General features: G+C 41.0%; 1 protein-coding gene across 2 annotated transcripts in view; it reads right to left on the reverse strand.

The window, feature by feature from the left end:
* The window catches only part of MAML3 (mastermind like transcriptional coactivator 3), a 307,031-nt gene that overhangs the window by 97,202 nt on the left and 189,280 nt on the right, over window positions 1-20,549 (reverse strand). For both annotated transcript variants that reach the window (XM_015624630.3, XM_015624629.3), the window contains exon 2: window positions 2,466-3,950. In XM_015624630.3, coding sequence (XP_015480116.1) covers window positions 2,466-3,950 — 1,485 coding nt within the window. The remainder of the gene's footprint in view (window positions 1-2,465; window positions 3,951-20,549) is intronic.

Below are 20,549 nucleotides of genomic sequence, written 5' to 3' on the forward strand. Positions count from 1 at the left end.
TTAACAGCAATACACAGAAAATAAGACAAGGCACTTAAGTACGTCAGATGATCTCTAAATCAGCTTTTGGTTCTCAAATATGCCCTTGTAAGAGTAACTTGACAGAAGCATATGGTCTGTACTGCTAACTATTAGATGCAATAGGTAGATTCTTTTTCTCCTTAAACATAATTTGTTAAATCATTGTGATTATTTAACACAAACATACACTTCTACAAATCTCCGTCAAACCCCAAAACTACAATGAAAGTAGAAAGTATAAACTGACAGAAAGATACATTCACTTTACATTCAGATATGTATTTCAAACTGAAGAGTGCAATATTCTTATTTTTCATCTGTGACTATCAGCATGTAATAAGCCATAGAATCAGATAATCTGCATCAGTCTCTTTAACTTCACAATATCAACACTTTTACCACTTTTTCAAAAACAGTAAGTTCCATCAAGCACATCTCACAATAATAAGCTTTTTAATTTTCCACAGGAAAATGCTTTTCAGGGAAGAAGGAGAGAAAGCAGGAAGAAATACATTACAGTTAGAAATTTATTATTTCAACTTTTCTCACCAAAATAAATCCTTTCAGTGTAGGCAAGTGGGTTCCACAAGTAGTAAAGGATCTTTTGATGTCTACACAAAAGCAAGAAGCCCCTCATCCTGGGTGGATCAATAAATGTGAATTGCACATAATATATAACAAAGTATGGCTCTGCCTTAAGTTTCTTCTTTGTTTGTCACAGAAATGACTTACTATCTGGACTTGTTTATGGAAGAATGTCTAGTTCTATCCAAACATCTAGCTTTTCCTATGTTAAAAAAAAAAAAAAAAAGAACTGAGTGAGATTAGATATATGAAACCTTGGCTACCCATTCATATTGTGGAATTGCAGAGAGATATTAACATGAATTTCTTGACTTATGAAATGGAGGAGATGGAATTAACTCTTTCACTCAGGCAGTTCATTCTCACAGGTGTTTGATATGTCTTTGAGTTCAACAGATTTAACAAAAGCAAAAGAAAGGAAGAATAAAGCATTAGGCAGCATGACCAAGAATCCTCTGCCTCTCAGTTACAAACTGACAAATCTGTAGCTACAATTACAGTCTGAGTTCCATGTCATTATTGCAGTATTTCTCTCTATGAGCCTTCCCAAAAAGAAAAGGTTTTAGACCACCTATGTCTAATAAAATAGGCAAGCAGAATGAATATAAAATACAAACCTTTGAGCTGTCACCATACATCCTGAACCAAAACCAGGAGGCAGATGAACATTTATTTTTGTTTTGCAATTAATTTTAAATAATATGTGATGTGCTCTGACCTGGTAAAGCTCCTACTTCTCCTTATTGGTTGATCTCCAAACTCTATAAACTGAAGGAATGACAAAATTTGCTGTATTTCTACATGCATTACAGTGTGAGTCACAGATAAACCATGGTCAGAATGAAGTGTTCCTTGTAGGTGGTGTGGAAACATCTAATTTAGTGAAGAGCTGTTATGCTAAAATGATCAACCAACAATTCTATTAGTGTATTATACACTATCAGAGTATATCAGACTTCTTGACATGTTTTAGTGTCACATAACTTCTGTGAAGGCATCACCTGCTTAGGGAAGTCATTATTAATTACAACTAAGGATACCCTGCTAACTCAGGAGGCAATAGGGCATTGATGTAACCACTATTCAAACTGGTTATTAACTCATTACAAAGCTCATTCCCAAGCCTGGCAACTGCTGCACCAGAGTTTAGCATGGAATACATGTGAGACAGTGATGCCAAGGCTCTGAAGCAAACATGGCTTTAGCCTCTTGCTGAAAGACTAAATACTTGGCGTTGCTAAAGACTGTTTGAAAGTCCCAGAAAAAAACATCTCATCTCATCATCATGGTCCAAGTGCCACTAGAAGCATTTTGTTATTCTTACTTTTCCTGGTCAAAACTAAAGGCACTTGACACCCAAAATGTTCTTCCTTTGCTCCCAGAGCCAAAATGCTAAAAATGCTGTTTAAAGCTGGCTTGATCTCTAACCCAAGAAGAAGGGACCAACTGCTCCATCTTTTTGTTACAATGCTAACTACGCTGTGGGAAACAAAGCCATGCAGTGGTTTGGGATCTACAACCCACCAAGTCTTGCATTATGAAAAAAAAGGAAACAAACCCTCTAAGGAAGAGTGACTTCTGACCCAAAATTTGCCACAGTCGCCCTAAGCACTCATCAGAAGAGGCACAGGGAAAGGGCAGTGAATTAACACCAGGTCTAAAATATAATGCAACATAATTTAAGTTGTTTCTTAAAATAATCAGGCTTCAATACCACAAGAAAAATCCAAGAAACATCTGCAACGATATTCCAGACTTTCCCGGAGAAAGAGGAGGCAAATGGAGGAGACTGGGCAAAGAGGTACTAAGCTTTGTATTGGCCTCTTGTTGTTGCCCACAGGGTGTGCACTCACACTTACCTGACCAAGGGCAGGGAGTGTTGGATATGCCAAGGGCTGATTTATCATTCCTTTCTGTTTCATTATGAGCATGCGTTTCTGCTCTTCACTCAGGTGTGCCATCTGAGCTGGCATCTGTGTCTGCTGGGACTGCTGTTGCTGGATGTATGGCATCATGGGGTTCTTCCCGGGATTTGCCATTGGTGGGGTCATCCTCTGATTCAGATCAGTACTGAAATGGGTTAGTGGTTTGGTGTTGCCATAAGAAAGCATATTGGGCTGTTTACTCAATGAGTTTGTACCCAAATTATTTGGCTGCTGACTGATCATGTTCATGTGATTTTGAGGGAGGTAGTTATTAATTGTGGTTTTCTGGGAATTGTTTGCCATAGGAGGCACTATTGGGTTTTGGTTGCTAAAGGCTTGAGAATACATCATTGGACTATTTGGTTTGTCTGCACCAAAGGGTCCTCCATAGGGACTAGATGGAGGCCCCACTGGTGACCAACATGAGGGCTGATTTGGATGTTGCTGCTGCTTCTGCTGCAAGAGCTTGGCTCTTTGCTGCTGCTGGGCTGCCATCTGCTTGAGCTGCTCAGCTGGGGACAGGTCAGCACTTGGCAGGCTCACTGGCCCAGGCCCCGATCCTGCCATGGCTGATGCTGGGTTCATCCGGAAGGTGTTTCCAGAGTGCGCCTGCATCTGTCCAGGAGTGTGGGCCTGGCTGGGAGTCTGAGGGGACTGGACAACACAGTTTGCTGGTGATTCAGCAGGGACTGGGGCTGGTGGTGCGCTGGATGCAGAAGCAATGCTGGAGCCTATGGAAGTGTTGGAAAATGGAGGACCAGAAGAAGATGGTCTGACCTGGGGAGACCCTAATGGGACATGAGCAAATGGAGAATGGGATGGATCACTTTTTACACTTGCACTCTCCTGAGTCTCTGGGGCAGGCCTGGGAAATTCGGGCTCTTTCTTCTCTTCAAAGTCTTCATTGAACAAATCCTGTATATCATCTTCTGGGACAGTGTTTGCCAGCTCATCTATGAGCTCCTGCCACTCCTGATCATTTAGGTTAATGTCTGAGAAGAGCTTGTTCTGATTAGAAAGAGATGTTTCAGAAGTGTCTATGCAGTTGGAGTCATCTGACGGCTCTTGCTTTAGTTCCTTGCTCTGCAGGATGTTAAAACTATCATCCAGCTCATTGCAGCCATTAACAGGGAGCTTTATCTCAGAAAGCCCACCATTTTCACCCAAGTCTTCTAGACCACTCCTGTGAGTTCCACTGTTCTGCAGGGGCAGGGCAGCTTTCATGTCAAGCTGGTGAAGAGGAGAGACAGCAGGCAAAGGCAAATTAATGGGCAAGCTGTTGATTGCCTCAATGCCTGGCACATCCTTTCGTGTCCGCTTACTGGTTGGAGAAAAGTTCCCATCACAAACTCTGTTCTGTTGTTCTCCATTGAGAGGTGAACGTGTGCCTTCCAGCTTCCTTTTGACTGTCTCTTGAAGCTTAAAGAAAACAAGAGGAATGAAAAAAATTAGCCATTTGCAGATGTAAAAGAAGTGCTCATGGGCACTGTGACAAGGTACTCCTTATCAAGCCAGTGACAATAAATTTAAAACTGATTAGGAAGTTTGTCTGATTTCATTCTTATGCCTTGATCAATTTGAAAACACAGTCTAAAAACCAGCAAACAACCAAACTCCTCCCCCTCTCCCAAACAAAACCTTCCCTTAACTAGGAAAGCAGGACTGTACAATATGTCTCTGCTTTCCAAGATGAGTCTGTGCTACCTTCTAAGAAATTTAGGGAGCAAGTTGTCTAATTCAGCATTTTAGTGTCTAATACAGGGATGAGATTTGAACAGTGTGCCTAACACAGTGAGGATTCTTAAACTGGAAAAAAAAAAAGGAAAAAGGAATCACTAAAATTTACTACTTACTCTGAATTTTTCTTTTTGTTGGAAGTTTCTAGAAGCTTCTTAAAAAATAACTGCAATATTGAGATTGACTACTTATATTGAAATGTGTTGTTGACAAGAAAAAAAATTAACATAGTTTCTTTTGATTAGCCATGTGTTTTTGGTTAACATATTGAGAATCACTTCTAAGGAAGAAAAAAAATATATCCACCCTAGAAAACAGAAGGCACTTTGCATAATGTTAATCAAATAATGAAAAAAAGGAAATCAGCTATGTGCTAGAAGATAACATAAAACATAAATAGCTAACAGAAATAATAGCATGACAGATCTATAGAAAAGCAAATAAATTGGAATATAAGAATTTTATAAAAATTGTGTATTAACATCAGCTTTAAGTCAGGTTATAGAAGCACAGCAAAGCACTTCAGCAAGCAACAGTGCTCCCCACTCACACCCAAGCTGAGTCCATTACTTATGTACAAGGCTAAAAAAAGCATCTTTCTTTAGCTAAGGCAGAAAACAATAGTGGGGAGGGGAGGAAGCAAAGAGGTCACAGGTCTAACAAATGCCTTCAGGACACACTTGCATCCCTGATACTAGAACAATACAAGATAAAATACTGAAAGATTTTATCAGTTTTTAAAGTATTCTTGCTGGGAAGAAAGTCCAATATATGCAACTCCCACCCCTTCCCTAACCTAGAGGTCCTCAACCTTCTTTCTTCTCACAATCCAGATCCTGTTTATTTCTCCCATCCCAGAGGGCTGTTTCCCCTTTCATTCCATGTGTAAAACAGACAAGCAAACCCATATCTTGCCCAGGTTTTGGAGAGAGCGGTTCTTGGAAGGCTGTACTCTTCGCCTACCCCTCAGGCCAGCCTTGCCTCTTTCAGCACACAATGCAGAGGAACGTGGCCAGTGCAGGCATTGCTGCAGCCACAACTGAGCATACATGGGACACCAAGCTACAGGTGAGGCTTCTCTTCAGCAGAGAGCCAAGCAGAAAGACAAGGCTAGGAGTCTAAGCAGACCACCAATTCCTTGATTTGCACTGGAGCAGAACAGCTTTTTCTGTGGGAAAATAACTAATACGTGAATATGAGTCCCCAGTGGGTCACTGTTGGAATAAATAACCAAGACTTTGCTGCCTGTTCTGCCTTGCACAAAGCCAGTGTGTGCCAGGCAGAAATTCCTCCACCTCATGCCTTCTGTGGTGCCACATAGACCAGCTGCTCTGTAACCACAGCCTCTGCCACATGGCTGGACTCCTCCTCTGGTGTCTGGTCTTAAAACCCTGGAAAGTTGTGGATGTTCATCTAGGAGATGAGAAAGTTCTGAGCTGACCTTTATAGCACCTTCCAGTACCCGAAGGGCCTACAAGAGAGCTGGAGAGGGACTTTCTACACATGATAGGACAAGGGGTAATGGCTTCAAACTGACAGATAGTAAGTTTAGATTAGATATTAGGAAGAAATTCTTCCTTCTGAGGATGGTGAGGTGCTAGCACAGGTTGCCCAGAGAAGCTGTGGATGTCCCATCCCTGGAAGTGTTCAAGGCCAGGCTGCCCATGGAAAAGAGGGTTGGAATTAGGATTTTTAAGGTCCCTTCCAACCTGGAGCATTTTTTGAATTTATGCTTATGCAGCTCTGTAGCAGCTATCCATACCCTGAGTCTCTCCTGTCCCCAGTTTCTGGAGATGAGGGAACAGCATGGCCACTAGTTTGCACCAAGAAGTTCTTCTCCCTGTGTTGCAGGCTGTGATGGGGAACTAGCCTGCAGCAAGGCTGTGAAGGTCCATGTTTTGGGCCCCCCCATCAAGTCCCTGTCACTGTGCTTCCACTCCTCTCCCAAATGCAGCAGCTCTTGTCCCCATGAGCTCCACAGAGGCAGGTGGGAAAGCACATTGTGCCACTCACTCTAGGTTAAAGACTGGCATAGTCAGGTTTAGCAACCACAAATCCTGCAACAGTCTGCAGGAACCCACCAAGCTGCAGAGCACAGAGCCCTGCAGGAGAGCATCACTTTCTCATCTCTCTGTGCCACAGCAGCAGAGGCACTTGCCCAGAGGTTGTAATTGATTCAATTACTGTGCCAGTGGAAAGGAAGTCCAGGAGTACCATGAAGGATCAAAATCAGATCTCACAAGAGGGCTTATGGTATGGCTCTCACCTCTGCTGCCTCCCTCCCCTAAAAACCCATGTTAAACAAAACACTGGTGTGTGGCATTACAGCTCACTGCTGCTTTTTGAGTCAAGTATTTGCTGTGCTGTAGATTACTACAGCTGAGTTGGTTCCACTCATTTTTATATAACCCTGGATCAGACCCTGGAGAGAGGAAAGGATGGTACAGATGTAATGTAATGGCACCGCCTCACAAGTACAACACCACAGACTCAGGGCAAGAAAAGAAAGAGCACACATTGGCCTTAAGTGCAGGTGGCCAGTTGATATAATGGATTTAAATACCATATTTAAATATTGCCCCTAATGTACCACTCACAAAATTTACAGCTGAAATCACCCATTTCAACTCCTAAGCCATCTCACTACAAAGTCACTATTGCCACATCAGAAAAAAAAACAGCAAGTGACTCATGACCAAGCTCAATGGGCATGCACAGGCTAAACCAGGATTTGAAGAAATGTTTGAAACCTATTGTGGCCTTTAACCCAAATTCATATTGACCAAATGCTGGGCTAAAGTAAGAACAGGACTTGGTGACAGGCTTCTCATCGAGAAGTAAAAGGATGAGATGGGAAAAAATTTTGTCTTAACGACAAGAGATGGAGTAACGAGAGTGATTATATCCTGAGGAATACAAGTCAACAGACTCAATATGTTTTTCAAGTTTGAATGAATACTTTACAAAAATATTGGTAACAGTGATACACATTTACATGGTTTCACACTTTTAAATTTTAAAACATTTACTATTTTATCCTGAATCTATAATCTTTTTTGTATATGAATGTTTACCAAAAGAATCAAAACTATCTAGTGGCAAATAACCAGCTCTAAAAATATCAGTTTCTAAAGTTTCATCATGTGCTGGAACATGGAAGTCCCCCTGTACAAATATACAGTGACTTTAGTGAAATTAAAAGCAGTCCCAGTATATAAATATTCATAATTATGTTCATTATGCATTACAACAAAAAGCAGCTTGACATGGAAACTATTTTCTATCAAATATAAAACATACAGAAGTTGTGCCTTGCTGCAAAAAGAAATTAAATTAAACCTATTCTAAGTTTGTATCTCCACATTGTTCTCCTTCAGAGACTTTAGGATTTGGGGCATTAACAGGCACTAATATTTTTATTTTCTTTGTCTGCTCATTGAAAAACTGTAGGTAGACAGAAACTTAACATGAAAAGTTTGTTTGAAGGCAACATGATGGGTACAACCTTTGCATGTGGGGAAGCTCCTTGACTCAAGCATTTTGGTGGAGTTGTGAGCCATAACAATAGATGCATCTCCTTTTTCTGAGGTACGGCACAGAAATATTTTTATCAAATGATTTCATTATTTCACTCCCAACCACCGTATTAACTCCCAACCACCATATTAACTCCTGAATTGCTTGGATATCCTATGCTGAGCATATACTGGCAAACATTTTACCACCACCAGGATTCCACAGTGTCTTAGACTAAAACCCCAGCACTTCCCCTTCCCTGCTCTCCTTAAACACAATCCTTGAATTAAAATAGTATCTTAAGAAGTACTCTCCCTCTCCTTCTTAGTACAAGTACACAGTTTGTGCATGTTTTACAGCATGCATTGTGAAGATATTAGCAAGAGTTGAGAGATTTATGTCTAGGAGCAGAAGACTGTTGACACCTAAAATAAAAATAAATAAAAATAAAAAAAGAAAAAGAAAAATAAAAGAAAAACATCAAGCTCAAAGGAAAATGTAGAAATAAAATGACCTCCTTCCAGCTTCATAAGCCTTTAGCTTTATTCACACTACATATTTGGTTGACGAATCTTCATTTCACTGCAGTTTTCTACCCCAAAGTACAAGATGGTGGAGCAGGACTCTTGACTCTTTATATGCCTTTGTAAAAAATCCAGTTGCAGAGTGAGAAAAGGTCAAATTTTGGCAGGCTGACTTTTTAAATTACTTTCAATTGGAGGAGAAGCAGGGGTACAGAGGTTGTGCACGCAAACACACACTGACCAATAATCAGTCTAATCCAACCCATCCTGAAATCCTTGGCAGAGCTGCTTGGACATGCTGTGACAGACCCAATAGATAAACAAAAATGTGTGGGGGCTGTCAGCAGGGCTTTCTTCTGTGAGGAGAAGCTGCTCTGCTTCATCTCACCAGCAGCAATCCATTTTTCAAAAGAAATGAGACAGAGGTACTGTTGTTATAGCAACAGCCGAGCCACTTGGCAGCCCATCCTCCACTGTGGAGCTGCCTTTGGTGGGCGGCTGTTCCAGTTGTACATGGGGAGTGACTGGGGCTGTGGCAGCAGAATATCCTTTCATTGCTCCTTAAAAAAAAACAACACAAAAACCAGAGAGAAGTGGGGAAGCCGAGGCTAAATTTTCTCTATGCTAGTAGAAGCTGGATACAATTCACAGGGTCTAACACAGGTCCACTTCTCTTCTGTGAGCCCCCCACATAAGGAAGCTGATGTCACTTCTACAGATGTTTTTGTGTACCATCTACATGTAGCCACTGACTTTCCTCTCCCTAGGGCAGTTTTAGCCACTTCAATACAAGACAAGGGCAACAATTCTGAGAGGTCTGGTCTACTTGGTTCCCCTGCTCTCCTGGAATGTGCCCCCTCTGAAGCTATCTTTGCTCCCTGTGGGAAAGCAGAGAAACAAGCCAAAGCCCAAAGTCCATCTTCCTCAGATATGCATGTTTACAAAAAACAAGGGTTATTATCTTCTCCTCATGCTCCTCTGTGACTCTTTCTGTTAAAAATTGATCTATTAAATTCTTCATGTTGAATCAGTCTGCCCCACAAGTCATCATGACCTTCAGTTCCTTTCCATAAAATGAATTCAAGTCTTGGGTCTTCTTCCAGGGTTTCTACTCTCCCTTCCACCAATGTGTCGTTTGCCTCTGCTTTCTTCTCCCTTCTTTTCCTGGAGCTTCTCCAGAAAGATCTTGATATGTCTTACCTCCAACAGGGACTACTTACATGAGCTCTGCCAAACACCACCCCAATTCATCAATCTCCAGCTAGCACCCTAAAGGCTGAGTCAAGATTGCTACTTCTTGCGCTGTACTCAAATCCTATTAACAATTTAGGAAGAGTCCCAGGAGTGGCTACGAAGTGACAATAAACAAGTGGATTCAACATGACAGCATCTAAGATTAGTAATGAATAATCTGCATTGCCATTTGCATGCCAGAAATTGAGCTTCAATATCTGAAAGGATTTTTTGCACACACCTCCTTGCTGTATAACCTCTGAGTCAAAAGTCAAAAGTCGGAGTTGCCAGAGCGCCACTGCCTGAGGTACAGCCACATCTTGTCACCAGCTCCATTGTGGCCTCCCAATGACACTTGCTGCAGTGTCCTGCAGAGGTGGTGGGGAGCAGAGGACAGACTTTCAAAAACCCCTGTTAGAGCTGAACTCAGACAAGCAGCCAAGCAACATGAAGGTGAGTTACAGATCACCACTTCCCACAAATTAAAGTATTTCATACATCCAACCACACCTCTACTATCTTAATTTCTTCATGCTGCTGAAAGCATGGCACTAATGCCTGCTAAGTCACTTGGATGAAGTCTGATGTAGTAAATTGATTTTGGAGCACAATTGCTCATTTGAAGCATATGCTGTTTTTCGCCATGCTAGACGTGGCTGCCCAGCTCTTAATTGGCCAGGGCAATGTTTCAAATATACACGAAATTCATGTTGTAAAATCTGTCTGAAGTTGGTAAAATCTTATCCTGACAACCTAGCAGTAACCTGTTCAACTCTGCAGGCTCAGTACCCTCTGTCTCAGGAAAGAGGTCAACCTTCTGTCCCTTACCCTGAAAAGGGCTGCTGGGGTCTCTTGTTGTCACCCTTGGTTTTGCCATCAGTCACCAGAAGAACAAAATACCTCCCAGTAATAGTAAAACAATGATCAAGGCACTGGGTAAACCTGCAGGAGTTAGCAGAGAGGAAAACAATCCACTTCCTCACATTTTAGCCAGTCAGACAGGAAGGTGTGCTCTCTGAAGAGCAAGAGTAAACAGTTTTGGTGCCTGAATGCAAAGCTGGCAGCACAGGCCCATTGCTAGAGCTGCCTGCCAGCTGTCAGGGCCCCAGCCACCAGCCTCCCAGCCACCAGCCTCCCAGCCACCAGCAGGAGCTGGATCACACTGGGAGATCATGCAGAGAGAACAGGGAAGAAGAGTAACAAAAAAAGGCACTGCATGAGAACAAAATAGCAACAGCACTGGGGAAGTCAAACCAGGTAAATGCTGTGACTCCACCTGCACTCAGTCAGCCAGATAAGGATGTTGGTATGTGCTAAAGCAGCTTGAGAAAAGCTGAGTGCAAAGCCATTGCACAGCAAGTTTAACTGAACTTTGGAGATTATTTAATGGATGGAATGCTGTTATCACTGTCAAAGAGCCTTCCCACCCAAGTGTGTGATCCACATGGTTTACTCCTCTTCAGATCTGTCTAATTTAAGCCTGCTTTGGCCCAATGGGGTAAACACTGGCAAAGCAGTAACCTCATTGCTTTGGGAGTGCCAGCATTGCTCCATCTATGCAAAATTTAGGAAGGTACTAAGAGCCTATAAGCTGAACTACTGAGCTGGCAGTCCTTACTGCTGCCTCTCACACCCAGCAGACGAACTCTGCTCTCTCTGAAATTGTCCTTTGCAGATGGCTTGAACTGATTTTCAAGGTGTGTTATGAGGCTTTAGTCAGGCAGCCTCCAACTGACTTTTCTGGGAGTTGTCCTAAGAAGTCTTCACCCTTTCCAATCTGCTTTGTATCTAGATAGAAGAGAGAGTAATGATAAAAAGCAGACTTTTAATAAAAAAGTCTGCTTATTATCATTAAAAAAAAAAGAGATTATTGAAGCTGTGCATCCCAAAGAACTACAAATCATCTTTTATTTCAGAAAGAAATGCAGGACCTCTTGTATTTTAAACTAAGAAGCAGCAAAACAACACACAGTGTTGTTGCACATGCACCATAGCTACTCAGTTGTTCTTTAAACTGTGTATCTGACACTAAGAATGATTTCCTGGGGAAAATCTTGTCCCAGCTCATCCTTGGATGAGCACAAGATGTAGCAGGCTAGCAAAGCATGCTCATTGCATCTGGCCTGCCTAGCAAGGGTTTTGTGAGACATGAAAGTATTCCTGTCTTCTGTAAAGAAGGAGCAGCTCTGAGACACAGCCTTTCCTTTCCTTGTCATTGAGGCACCCAATAGGATGTGAGATCTGTTCCTGATATCAGAACTGACAAACTAAAACCTTGTCTAACTGAGGTAAGGAAAAAGCCCTTCCTATGGTAAGTACAAGTAAATTGTCTTCCAGCTGCTTGCAAAATGCTGCCATGGCACAATCTACATACATAATATACTACACCAGAATATTCTCAGAGAAACTTCAAAAAAAGAACCAGAAGAGATGACATGACCGAAGTCCCTGGATGACATCATAGATTTCCATGGACTGTGAGTTTCTACTGGAACTCTTTTACTACCAAAGGCTGTCTAGTGTAGGATCTCTAGAAGACAGATAGAAAACTGACAGAAGGCTGAACCCAGAAATGGCACAGTCTTCCATTCATATCACTGGTGTTAACTCCCAACACACATCACCTCATGGCGACATAGTTACTTATTCCATAGCTGCATGAAGCAGCACCTTTCAGCTCCTCAAATCAGTGTGGGCTAACAAATTTCAGGGATTCTTCTACATGGCTAAATTCAAGTTCATGCTTTTTGAAGCGAAGTGTTTCATACAATTGGAAAAGGAAGGAAATGAGAGTCATGTAGTCTATACACCATACCTGTTCAGGCCCACACATTTTAGTCACCCTCTTGGGGAAACATCATAAATGAAACTTCCACTTGAAAATAATTTAAATATCAAATTAACAGTTTTCAGCAACTAACACATTAAAAGAAAAATCTTGTGAATCAGTCATTCTGTGCTGCAAACAAAATGGTGAATTTAGCCTCCTCTTCCCCATCTGTTCCCTGTACCTGAATGGGCAGCTTGGCTGAGGACGTAGGTCAGATGAAGATTTCTCTGCAAGGACAAATACCTTTAAAGGAATGCAGGTTATCTAGGTACAGATTGAACAATTAATGATACAGTAAACATAGCAAAGGAGACCCAAGCATGGGGGAAGGAGAGAGAAATTAATGTTTTGCATGGTAATTAATTCTCATATTTTTTCTACATTTTAATTGTTTGCAAAGTAATGAGACATCTTTTGGGGAAAGGAAATAAAAAATCCAACATGGGACAGATGAGTTTGGAAATAAATTTGTGCTAAGCTACTGACCATTTAAAAAATAAATAACGAAATAAAATAACTGAAAATCCCCAAATAGAAAAATATGTCAGAGACAGCTTCTTCCTTCAGTGAAACAATTCCCTGATCAGCACAATCAGCTTGATCCATGTCTAGGAAAGAAGAGCAATGCAGGAACTGGTTGTTCCTCTTGATTTTGTATATCTCTTTAAAAGAACACAGGCAGCAGCAGTTTTGAAAGACTCCTGGACAAAACCCATGGCTCAGTCCTGAGAGGTGCTGAAGCCCTCGGGTCATAGAACCATAGAAAGGTCTGGGTTGGAAGGGAACTTGAAGAGCATCCTGTGTCAACACCCCTTCCATGGGCAGGGATAACACCCCAAACAAGGTTGTTTAGGACCCCATCCAGCATGGTCTTGAATACACCCAGGGTGAATCCTATTAAGGTCACTAGGAATTAAGAGTGCATTGATAAGGTCATTTCTACTGCATCCAAATTTCTTCAGAGACAGACACTATGTCTGATGGAACAACTACTCTTTGCATTCATTTTTTGGCTTCAATGCAAGTTATAGCCAGTACTTGGGGGGGAAAAAAAAATTAAAAAAATAAAATAAAATAAAAAAAAGAAATAAAAAAAGCAAAAAGCAGGATCACTGAAGATCTGTGGAGATTCAAGGAATTCAAGGAATGTATAGGATGCCTCAGAGATGTTCTGATTTATTCTGAGTACAGTTTAGGAGCTATTTGCTATGGGCTAAAGAGCAGACAACACTGAATAGCAGATTTGCCCTAAATATGGCCAAGTAAACCATACAAACTTCAGCTCTTTGTGACCTCAGTACCTCCACCTCAAGCTGACCTCAGGTCTCACAAAGGCACGTGGCACAACTGATAGAAAAGCACGTCTGGTCTTCTAGCTCCCAGCAATTACCAGAGTCACAGACTCACAAGGCTGGACCTGCTGTGTGGCATGAACTGCAGATGTACTATTTAAGTCTACTGATGAAGTGTAAAGAAAAAAATTTTAAGCAAATGAAGGCCTTGATTCAGCACAATATTTAGGCTATGGTTCACCTTGAGTACATTAAGCAACCTAAAATAGAAAGAATGGTTTATACAATGAATGACAACATCAGATCAAGACCTTTCCTCAGGTCTTACCTTCTTTATTTCATTCACAGCAGCTGTCTCCATCCCAGGATAAACCTCTTCCTCTCTCCCCTCTTATTCTGAATATACATACACAGTGTTGAACTCACGTCAGGAATGGCAGGAAGATGCCCAAATCCCAGAGGTGTGTAAGGCTTTGGGATCCCTCTACACAAACCAAAAAGATTACCAGAAGAAAGGTGGGCAGTGTTCTGCCAAACAGGTTCACATTCCCAGTTAGTTGTGGCCATGCACCACATTACAACCAAGCACTTTTATCTATTTGTGTATTTTGAAAACAGCTCTCCAAGGGAAGGAATTGCAATTCATAATGCTATAGATGTCTGTACATTCCCAGTGTACACAATACAGGTTCTTTTTTTACTTTTTTCCTTTTGCTGTTAAAAAAAAAATTCCCTGTTTTTTCCACACAAGTGCACACATTCACATGTTAGTCACTGCCCATGATACTCACATGGATTTTAATCTCAGTAATCTATGCATGCTAAGCATATATTAGCATCTAATTAAAATTAAATTTAGACTTCAAGTACCATTCACCACTGAAAGTTTATGCCCTGAACAGTGCTAAATAAGTGCAAGACAATAAAGTACTTGTAGGTAAAGACCAAGTCACAGAGAACACTACAGTTCTCTCCTAAATCTTGAAGCACTAGACATCATAGTTTGCTGTTGGATAAGCCACAGAAATGCATTATAAGCCAGTGTGAACTCATACAATGGACTTCCACTAATCTTATTTATCTTTGTAAAGCACTTGTCCTTCCCTCCTTTTTCTCGTGTTGTAGGAATGCGTCTTGGATTGCAATGTAAGATGTGACCAAAAGTGTGTATTCTATTACCAGCTGTTAAAACCAGGTGGTTCAGGTTCTTTATCTCTTCCACCACCCATCCTCCCTCCAGGGGGAGATCTTCTGTTAATGGGCCATTGAGTCTCACTTCACAGATAAAATTACATCATCCCATTGTGAGATGCTCCACCCAGGGGGAGGAGCCAAGCATTCCTACCTGGATATAATCTGAGACCTGGAACACCACAAACAGCCTTTCTCTACTGGATTCACAGAGGAAAACAAGACCCATCTACACCACCACTGGACCTCCAGAGAAAAACTACACCCTTTCTACAGGATCACTGCTTCAACAGAGCCACATTTGTCACTCCAGGAGGACTGCAGCCACGATTTAATCGGACTGCTACCAACACCCTGACCAGCAGGGTATCAGATTGTATTCTGACTCTCAGTGGTGTGTTTTTTTGTTGGTTTCTTTTGTACAACTGCATTTTTTATTTTAATTTCTTTAGTAAAGAACTGTTACTAATATTCCCATATCTTTGCCTAAGAGCACCTTGATTTCATTGTTATAATAATTTGGAGGGGAGGGGTGGAGGGTAGTTTACATTTTTTTCCTTTTCAAGGGAGGTTTCTGCTTTCCTTAGCAGACATCTGTCTTTTCAAACCAAGACAGAATGATAAGCCACCTAGTACTAAGTGCTTTTAATTTGTTAGTCTGAAGGCAGTACTCTTGGTCTGCTACCAGAATTATGTGGATTTTGGTCTCAGAGAAAAACAGGTGAAATTACTCTTAAAAGAAAAACAAACCTAATTGTGTGTCAATGCCCCCCCCCCCCCCCCCCAACAATTTATCACTTAAATGTTGTCATTCAGATGCAAACATACGTGAAACCTCTAAATTTCACTTGAGAAAACAGAGCAAGGAGCTGCCTAAAAAGTCAGTGGCATGGTTAGAACTGGACTCAAATCTCCCAAATCCTGTCCCCAGCCAATGGGAATACAAAATATCTTTTATTTTGTCTGATTAATGTGCTTTTGGTTCTCCTTTTTTTTCTTATTCAGTAAAAAGAAGGGGTGTATATGGGGAGCTATGAAGAGGACAAGGAGTCTGGCTTTTCTTGCAAGCACCATAAGAAAGGTGCAGGCAAAAACAGGTCAAGTCATTCCAGTCTTAAGAATGCAATTCATACCCTCTGTACCAGGCTGAGATGGGAATGAGATAAATCATGCTCCAGAAAGTGTCTTTTACTTTTTACTGACCTTAAAGGGAGCCTTGGTAACTAGCGAAAAAAGACACATCCACAGTCAGATGCCTCCATATGGACCCTCCCCAAGCCACTGTTATTTTCCCAGTTACAGGGCATTAATTACATGCTACTGCTATTGACACTAGTGTTTAATAAAGATTTCTGTTTGCATGGATCAAGTCTTTCCCCCAGTTTTATTTCCAGAGGCTTCAGTTTTGTTCCACTAAACTCTAAGAAAATAAGATTGAAATCTTCATAGTTTGGCATATGACACTACATTTACTCTTGGAAAGAGTGTTACTTTCTTGCCTTGCCATGGGAAGGAAGGTTGTGTGGCTCCAAGTTCTTCATTAGTAACTAACTTACATGTTCAATCACTTCTGGGTTATTGAAGAGAAGCAAGGAGAAGGGGAGAGTTAGCAGGAGGAGCTACAGCTAAAATCCCAGATAAACAGTACATAGTGTTACAACCATGAAGGTCTAAGCAAAGTCTATAGAGAGGGGGGGAAAAAAAAAAGTATTTTTAATTAGACACACAGAGGACCATAGACAAACTTTGGGGTAAGCAAGCACTTCCTCCTTCTTTAGTTAGTTACAGTAACCTTAGTAACAATTGTAACAATGAGTAGACATGCTAAAGAAATTACATAAAATCACATAGACACTGGGCATATAAGATTGTGTGCAAATCTGCTGTGTGATAAAATTTCCCATAGTACAATATTTGTTTTTAAAGGAAATTACATGGGCAACAGGTTGAGTTTTTTCCTAGGGCTATTTACAAAACTCATTTATTTTTTTGTCCTTTCTTCTAAGCTTTTCAAAACAGTAAAATGAAAATAAAAGCCTGTCAATTAGCATATTTCAGAATCAGAGTAAGGGCCCAGCTTTAAAATACGCAGCTGCCTAAGACTGACTTTTTCTCAGTGCCAGGCGGATGATATAAGGCCAAAAACAGCCTTGAATAGTATGGGTCCTCTGTAAGATTTGCAGGGGACTGTGATTTCATTGTATCTGAGGACATAAGCCATTATTTTTTTTTCCCCGAACCCCAAAAGCTGTCTGATATTGCCAAACTCCAAAGTCAGAATTGTAATAATCATATTAGAAACATTTAACATTAAACAGAGAGGATTTTCCTGAGTCATCAGTAAAGTAGTAACGGCCTTCTCCTCTCCCTTCTAATGAGAAAGGACTGCAATGCCTGATAGTAAAGCAGATATTTTTCCCATTGAGTGTTCCCAATGTTTCTCTACAGCAGCATAGCCTACCCAATGAAGTTTTATCTGTACAGGGCATGTTACCAAACAGAGAACTATTAAGTGGGCCCCAGGTAAAAGGCTCCCTAAGGAGCTGTGGGGGAACAAAATAGGGCACAGCACCCTTCTTGGGAGTGCAGTCTCCCCAGTTAGATACTGCGGAGCAGAAGTTCAAACCACAAGGATTCAGACTAAACCACAGCACTGCAGAGATTCTTTTCTTCGTCCCAGCACAGCAGGGCTGCAGACAGCCTGTGTGCTCTGGCATTCCTGGCTCCAACCTCTCCTAGTGAAGGCACACATGCAGGAGTTCTCCCTGGAAATAAACTTGTGCTGCTGCCTAAGAGCTACAACTGGTCCCTGCCTCCTCTGCTTTCCCAGCACTCTGCTGGAGTCATAGAGCTGTGATCAGAGTGTCAGCAGTGATCAGAGGAGGCTGCAACAACTAAGTGGCAAGGTGCCATCTCAGAAATGTGCAGTGATGTGAGGCTGCAGGGAGCTGGGTGTGAAATGTTCTTCAGGTAGGTGGGAAACATTTGCTCCTACCTTGCACAGTCCCATCTTTTTCCCTCTACTGTCCCAGTTCAGATCTCATAGCCTTGTAGTGTGAGCCTTCTGCAGCCTCAAGTTTTCTGGCTCTAGAAAGCAAGGTAGCCTTAGAACATGAGCCTTTCTTGTGACAGCTACAGGGCCTCTGCTTGCCTGGTGCATGCTCGTATTCTGCAAACAACCTCTTCTCACCTTTCTGACTGCTTTCTTCCCAGCTCTGGTGTTTACAGTCTTGAATAAAGAAAATAAAAATAAAATAAAAACTGACCTCATTAGCAGTTTCCTCAGAAGGTGAATTGGAGCAGGGCATTTGTCTCCTCCAGCAATTTTCAAACTCACATGAAAAACATGAAAGGAGACAAAGCCTAGGGTTGCTCCAGGAATTCCGTCTACTGCAGATGAGAGGAATTTGCATAACATGGCCCCTATATGCAGTGCAAACAAGAAGCTTCTGCTACAGCTGTTTTCTTGACTCTCCTCATTTCAATCTACTCTTCCGGAACACTAAGAAACCTTCTTCACATGTGCAGGGGGCTGCAAAAGCAAACTGTGTACAGATGAGCTCAGCAAGAGGTTCTTAGACCTGGGATAGCTGAAAGGTGTGCCAGGGAAGTGGCATGGAAGTGACTGTGTTCCTGTTCTGTTTCTTACACTCTTCTTGCTCACTGAGAGGATACTGGGCTAAATGCCCCTTTGAGATGACCCAGCATAACTGTTCCTATACCCACAGTGTTTGCAGAAGAAATGCTGCTTAGAAGATCTTTACTGAAATAAAACAAACAGAACCCTCCCTCTACCAGATTTTCAATGTTCTTGTTATGAAGCATTTTGACAATAATTAATGAATTTACAAAGTAGTAGATATACCATGCAATGTAGTAGAAATTAATTTCTAGTAGCCCCTAATTAAAGAGGAATTGGTGTGAAATAGCAACCTTAAAGCAATCCCTTGCTTTATTGCTTTTTGAACATGGACTGAATGTCAGACTGTGGTCATCCGACCAAAAGGAAACCAACTGACCATACTTTCTCCTCTTCCCCTGTTCATCTCCCACCTTCACCCAGAACATGCTGTTCCAACACAACCAAAACCTACCTGTCTGATTCTGGATTTTGAAAGATTGTTATTACAGTTTGGAAGAAGGAAGAACTGTGATAACTACCACACCAAACATGAGGAGGCATAAGTAAGCAATTTTAGCTGTTAGGATCTCAACATCCTTTGTAAAGGTGTTAAAAATACATATTGTGATATTGGCTTTTCACAAGTATTAAGATTAATGTTGTATGTATAATTTTAGATAGCTTTTGCTGTGCCTTTTTCTTTTTCTCCTGCTAAAATTTAGGCAAAAGTCAAGAAGAATTTCAGACATTAGGGTTAGGTCCTTCCTGAGCAAAGAAGACAACCTCCAGTGAACAGATGATGGGGGCCAGGCTGCTATCAATGCTGATCACCTGTAGAAGAAAGAACTCAGGCCAAATAAAAAGATGATAAAAGAGACATTAAAACCAAAAGTGCTTGCTCTAAAAAGGCATACCCAAGGAGTGGCCACGCAGAACAGTTCCTGGAAAAGTTTGAATATGCATGAACCCATGTGGCAGGAATGCTATATAAAGGGTCTTTCCAAAGCACCAGGTGTGCCCTTGGCATAGAGCTAAGCACCCAGCCATTTTAAACCTTTGCTTTATTGTCTTTGTCTCCTATTGTCATTTTGTTTATATTAAACCTCTTAAAATTTATCAGGTGAGTGAACCTCATTTTTCACAAAGAGAACTCCTCTCACTATTATCCAGTGCATAAAATGTAACTAACAGCTATTTTTTATATATAGTTTTTATTTCACATGGAAAGTGAAAGACACCAGTAGGAGCCACAGCCAAGAGAGCCTTGAGGCCAAAATCTTCAATATGCTGAGGCCCCAATACAATGATGTTTTATCAAAAAATTTGATTTTGCTAGAGAACAGATCAATGACATCATAGATTAAAAAGTCACAGAACAGATAAAAGTCACTTAAGAAAATATAAATTGTCATGATACTCAAAACACATTTTCTCTGCCTTGTATGTGTAATGTGATCCCATCTGAAAATGAAATCTAACAGAATTTAATTAAACAATAAAGTCATTAAAATTTTGAAAATATAGAAGAATAAATATATGGAGATCCTAGAAAGGCAAAGAGACCATTTTTTCTTTTTCCTAGCTTTCCTTACTTTTCACATATGATGCTGTGACTCAAATTAACTCCACATAAATTCTGAATATAAAAGGATCACCAAATTAATTTTTTAATAGGGAAGGGAAAAAAATCAACCTCATTGAGCAGAACTTGAACTCCATTACTCAGGATGATTAGTTTGGCCACTGGAGGGCTCCAATATTGTTTCTTAAAACAAAAGAAAGTTTACTAGGAAGGATAAATACATAACAAAGAGCCTGGGCAATAAAGTTCAAACATAATACACAGTCTGAACCAAGATCTATGGGCTTGCAAGCATTAAGTAAAAGGCAGGACTAATTTAACAGTTGTTTTGCTCTTGTAACATAAAAGGGTTTGAAGAAGAATATTTTTCTTACAGTTTGGCTATAAACATCTCCTCCACCTATTAAAATAGTTTTTATATGCAATTGCAGAATGAGTATATGTCTGCAGAAAAGCAAAACCCATAGGTTTTCTTGGGACATGCTAGTAAA

This window comes from Parus major, chromosome 4 (genome assembly GCF_001522545.3).
Source record: "Parus major isolate Abel chromosome 4, Parus_major1.1, whole genome shotgun sequence".
Taxonomy (NCBI): Eukaryota; Metazoa; Chordata; class Aves; order Passeriformes; family Paridae; genus Parus; species Parus major.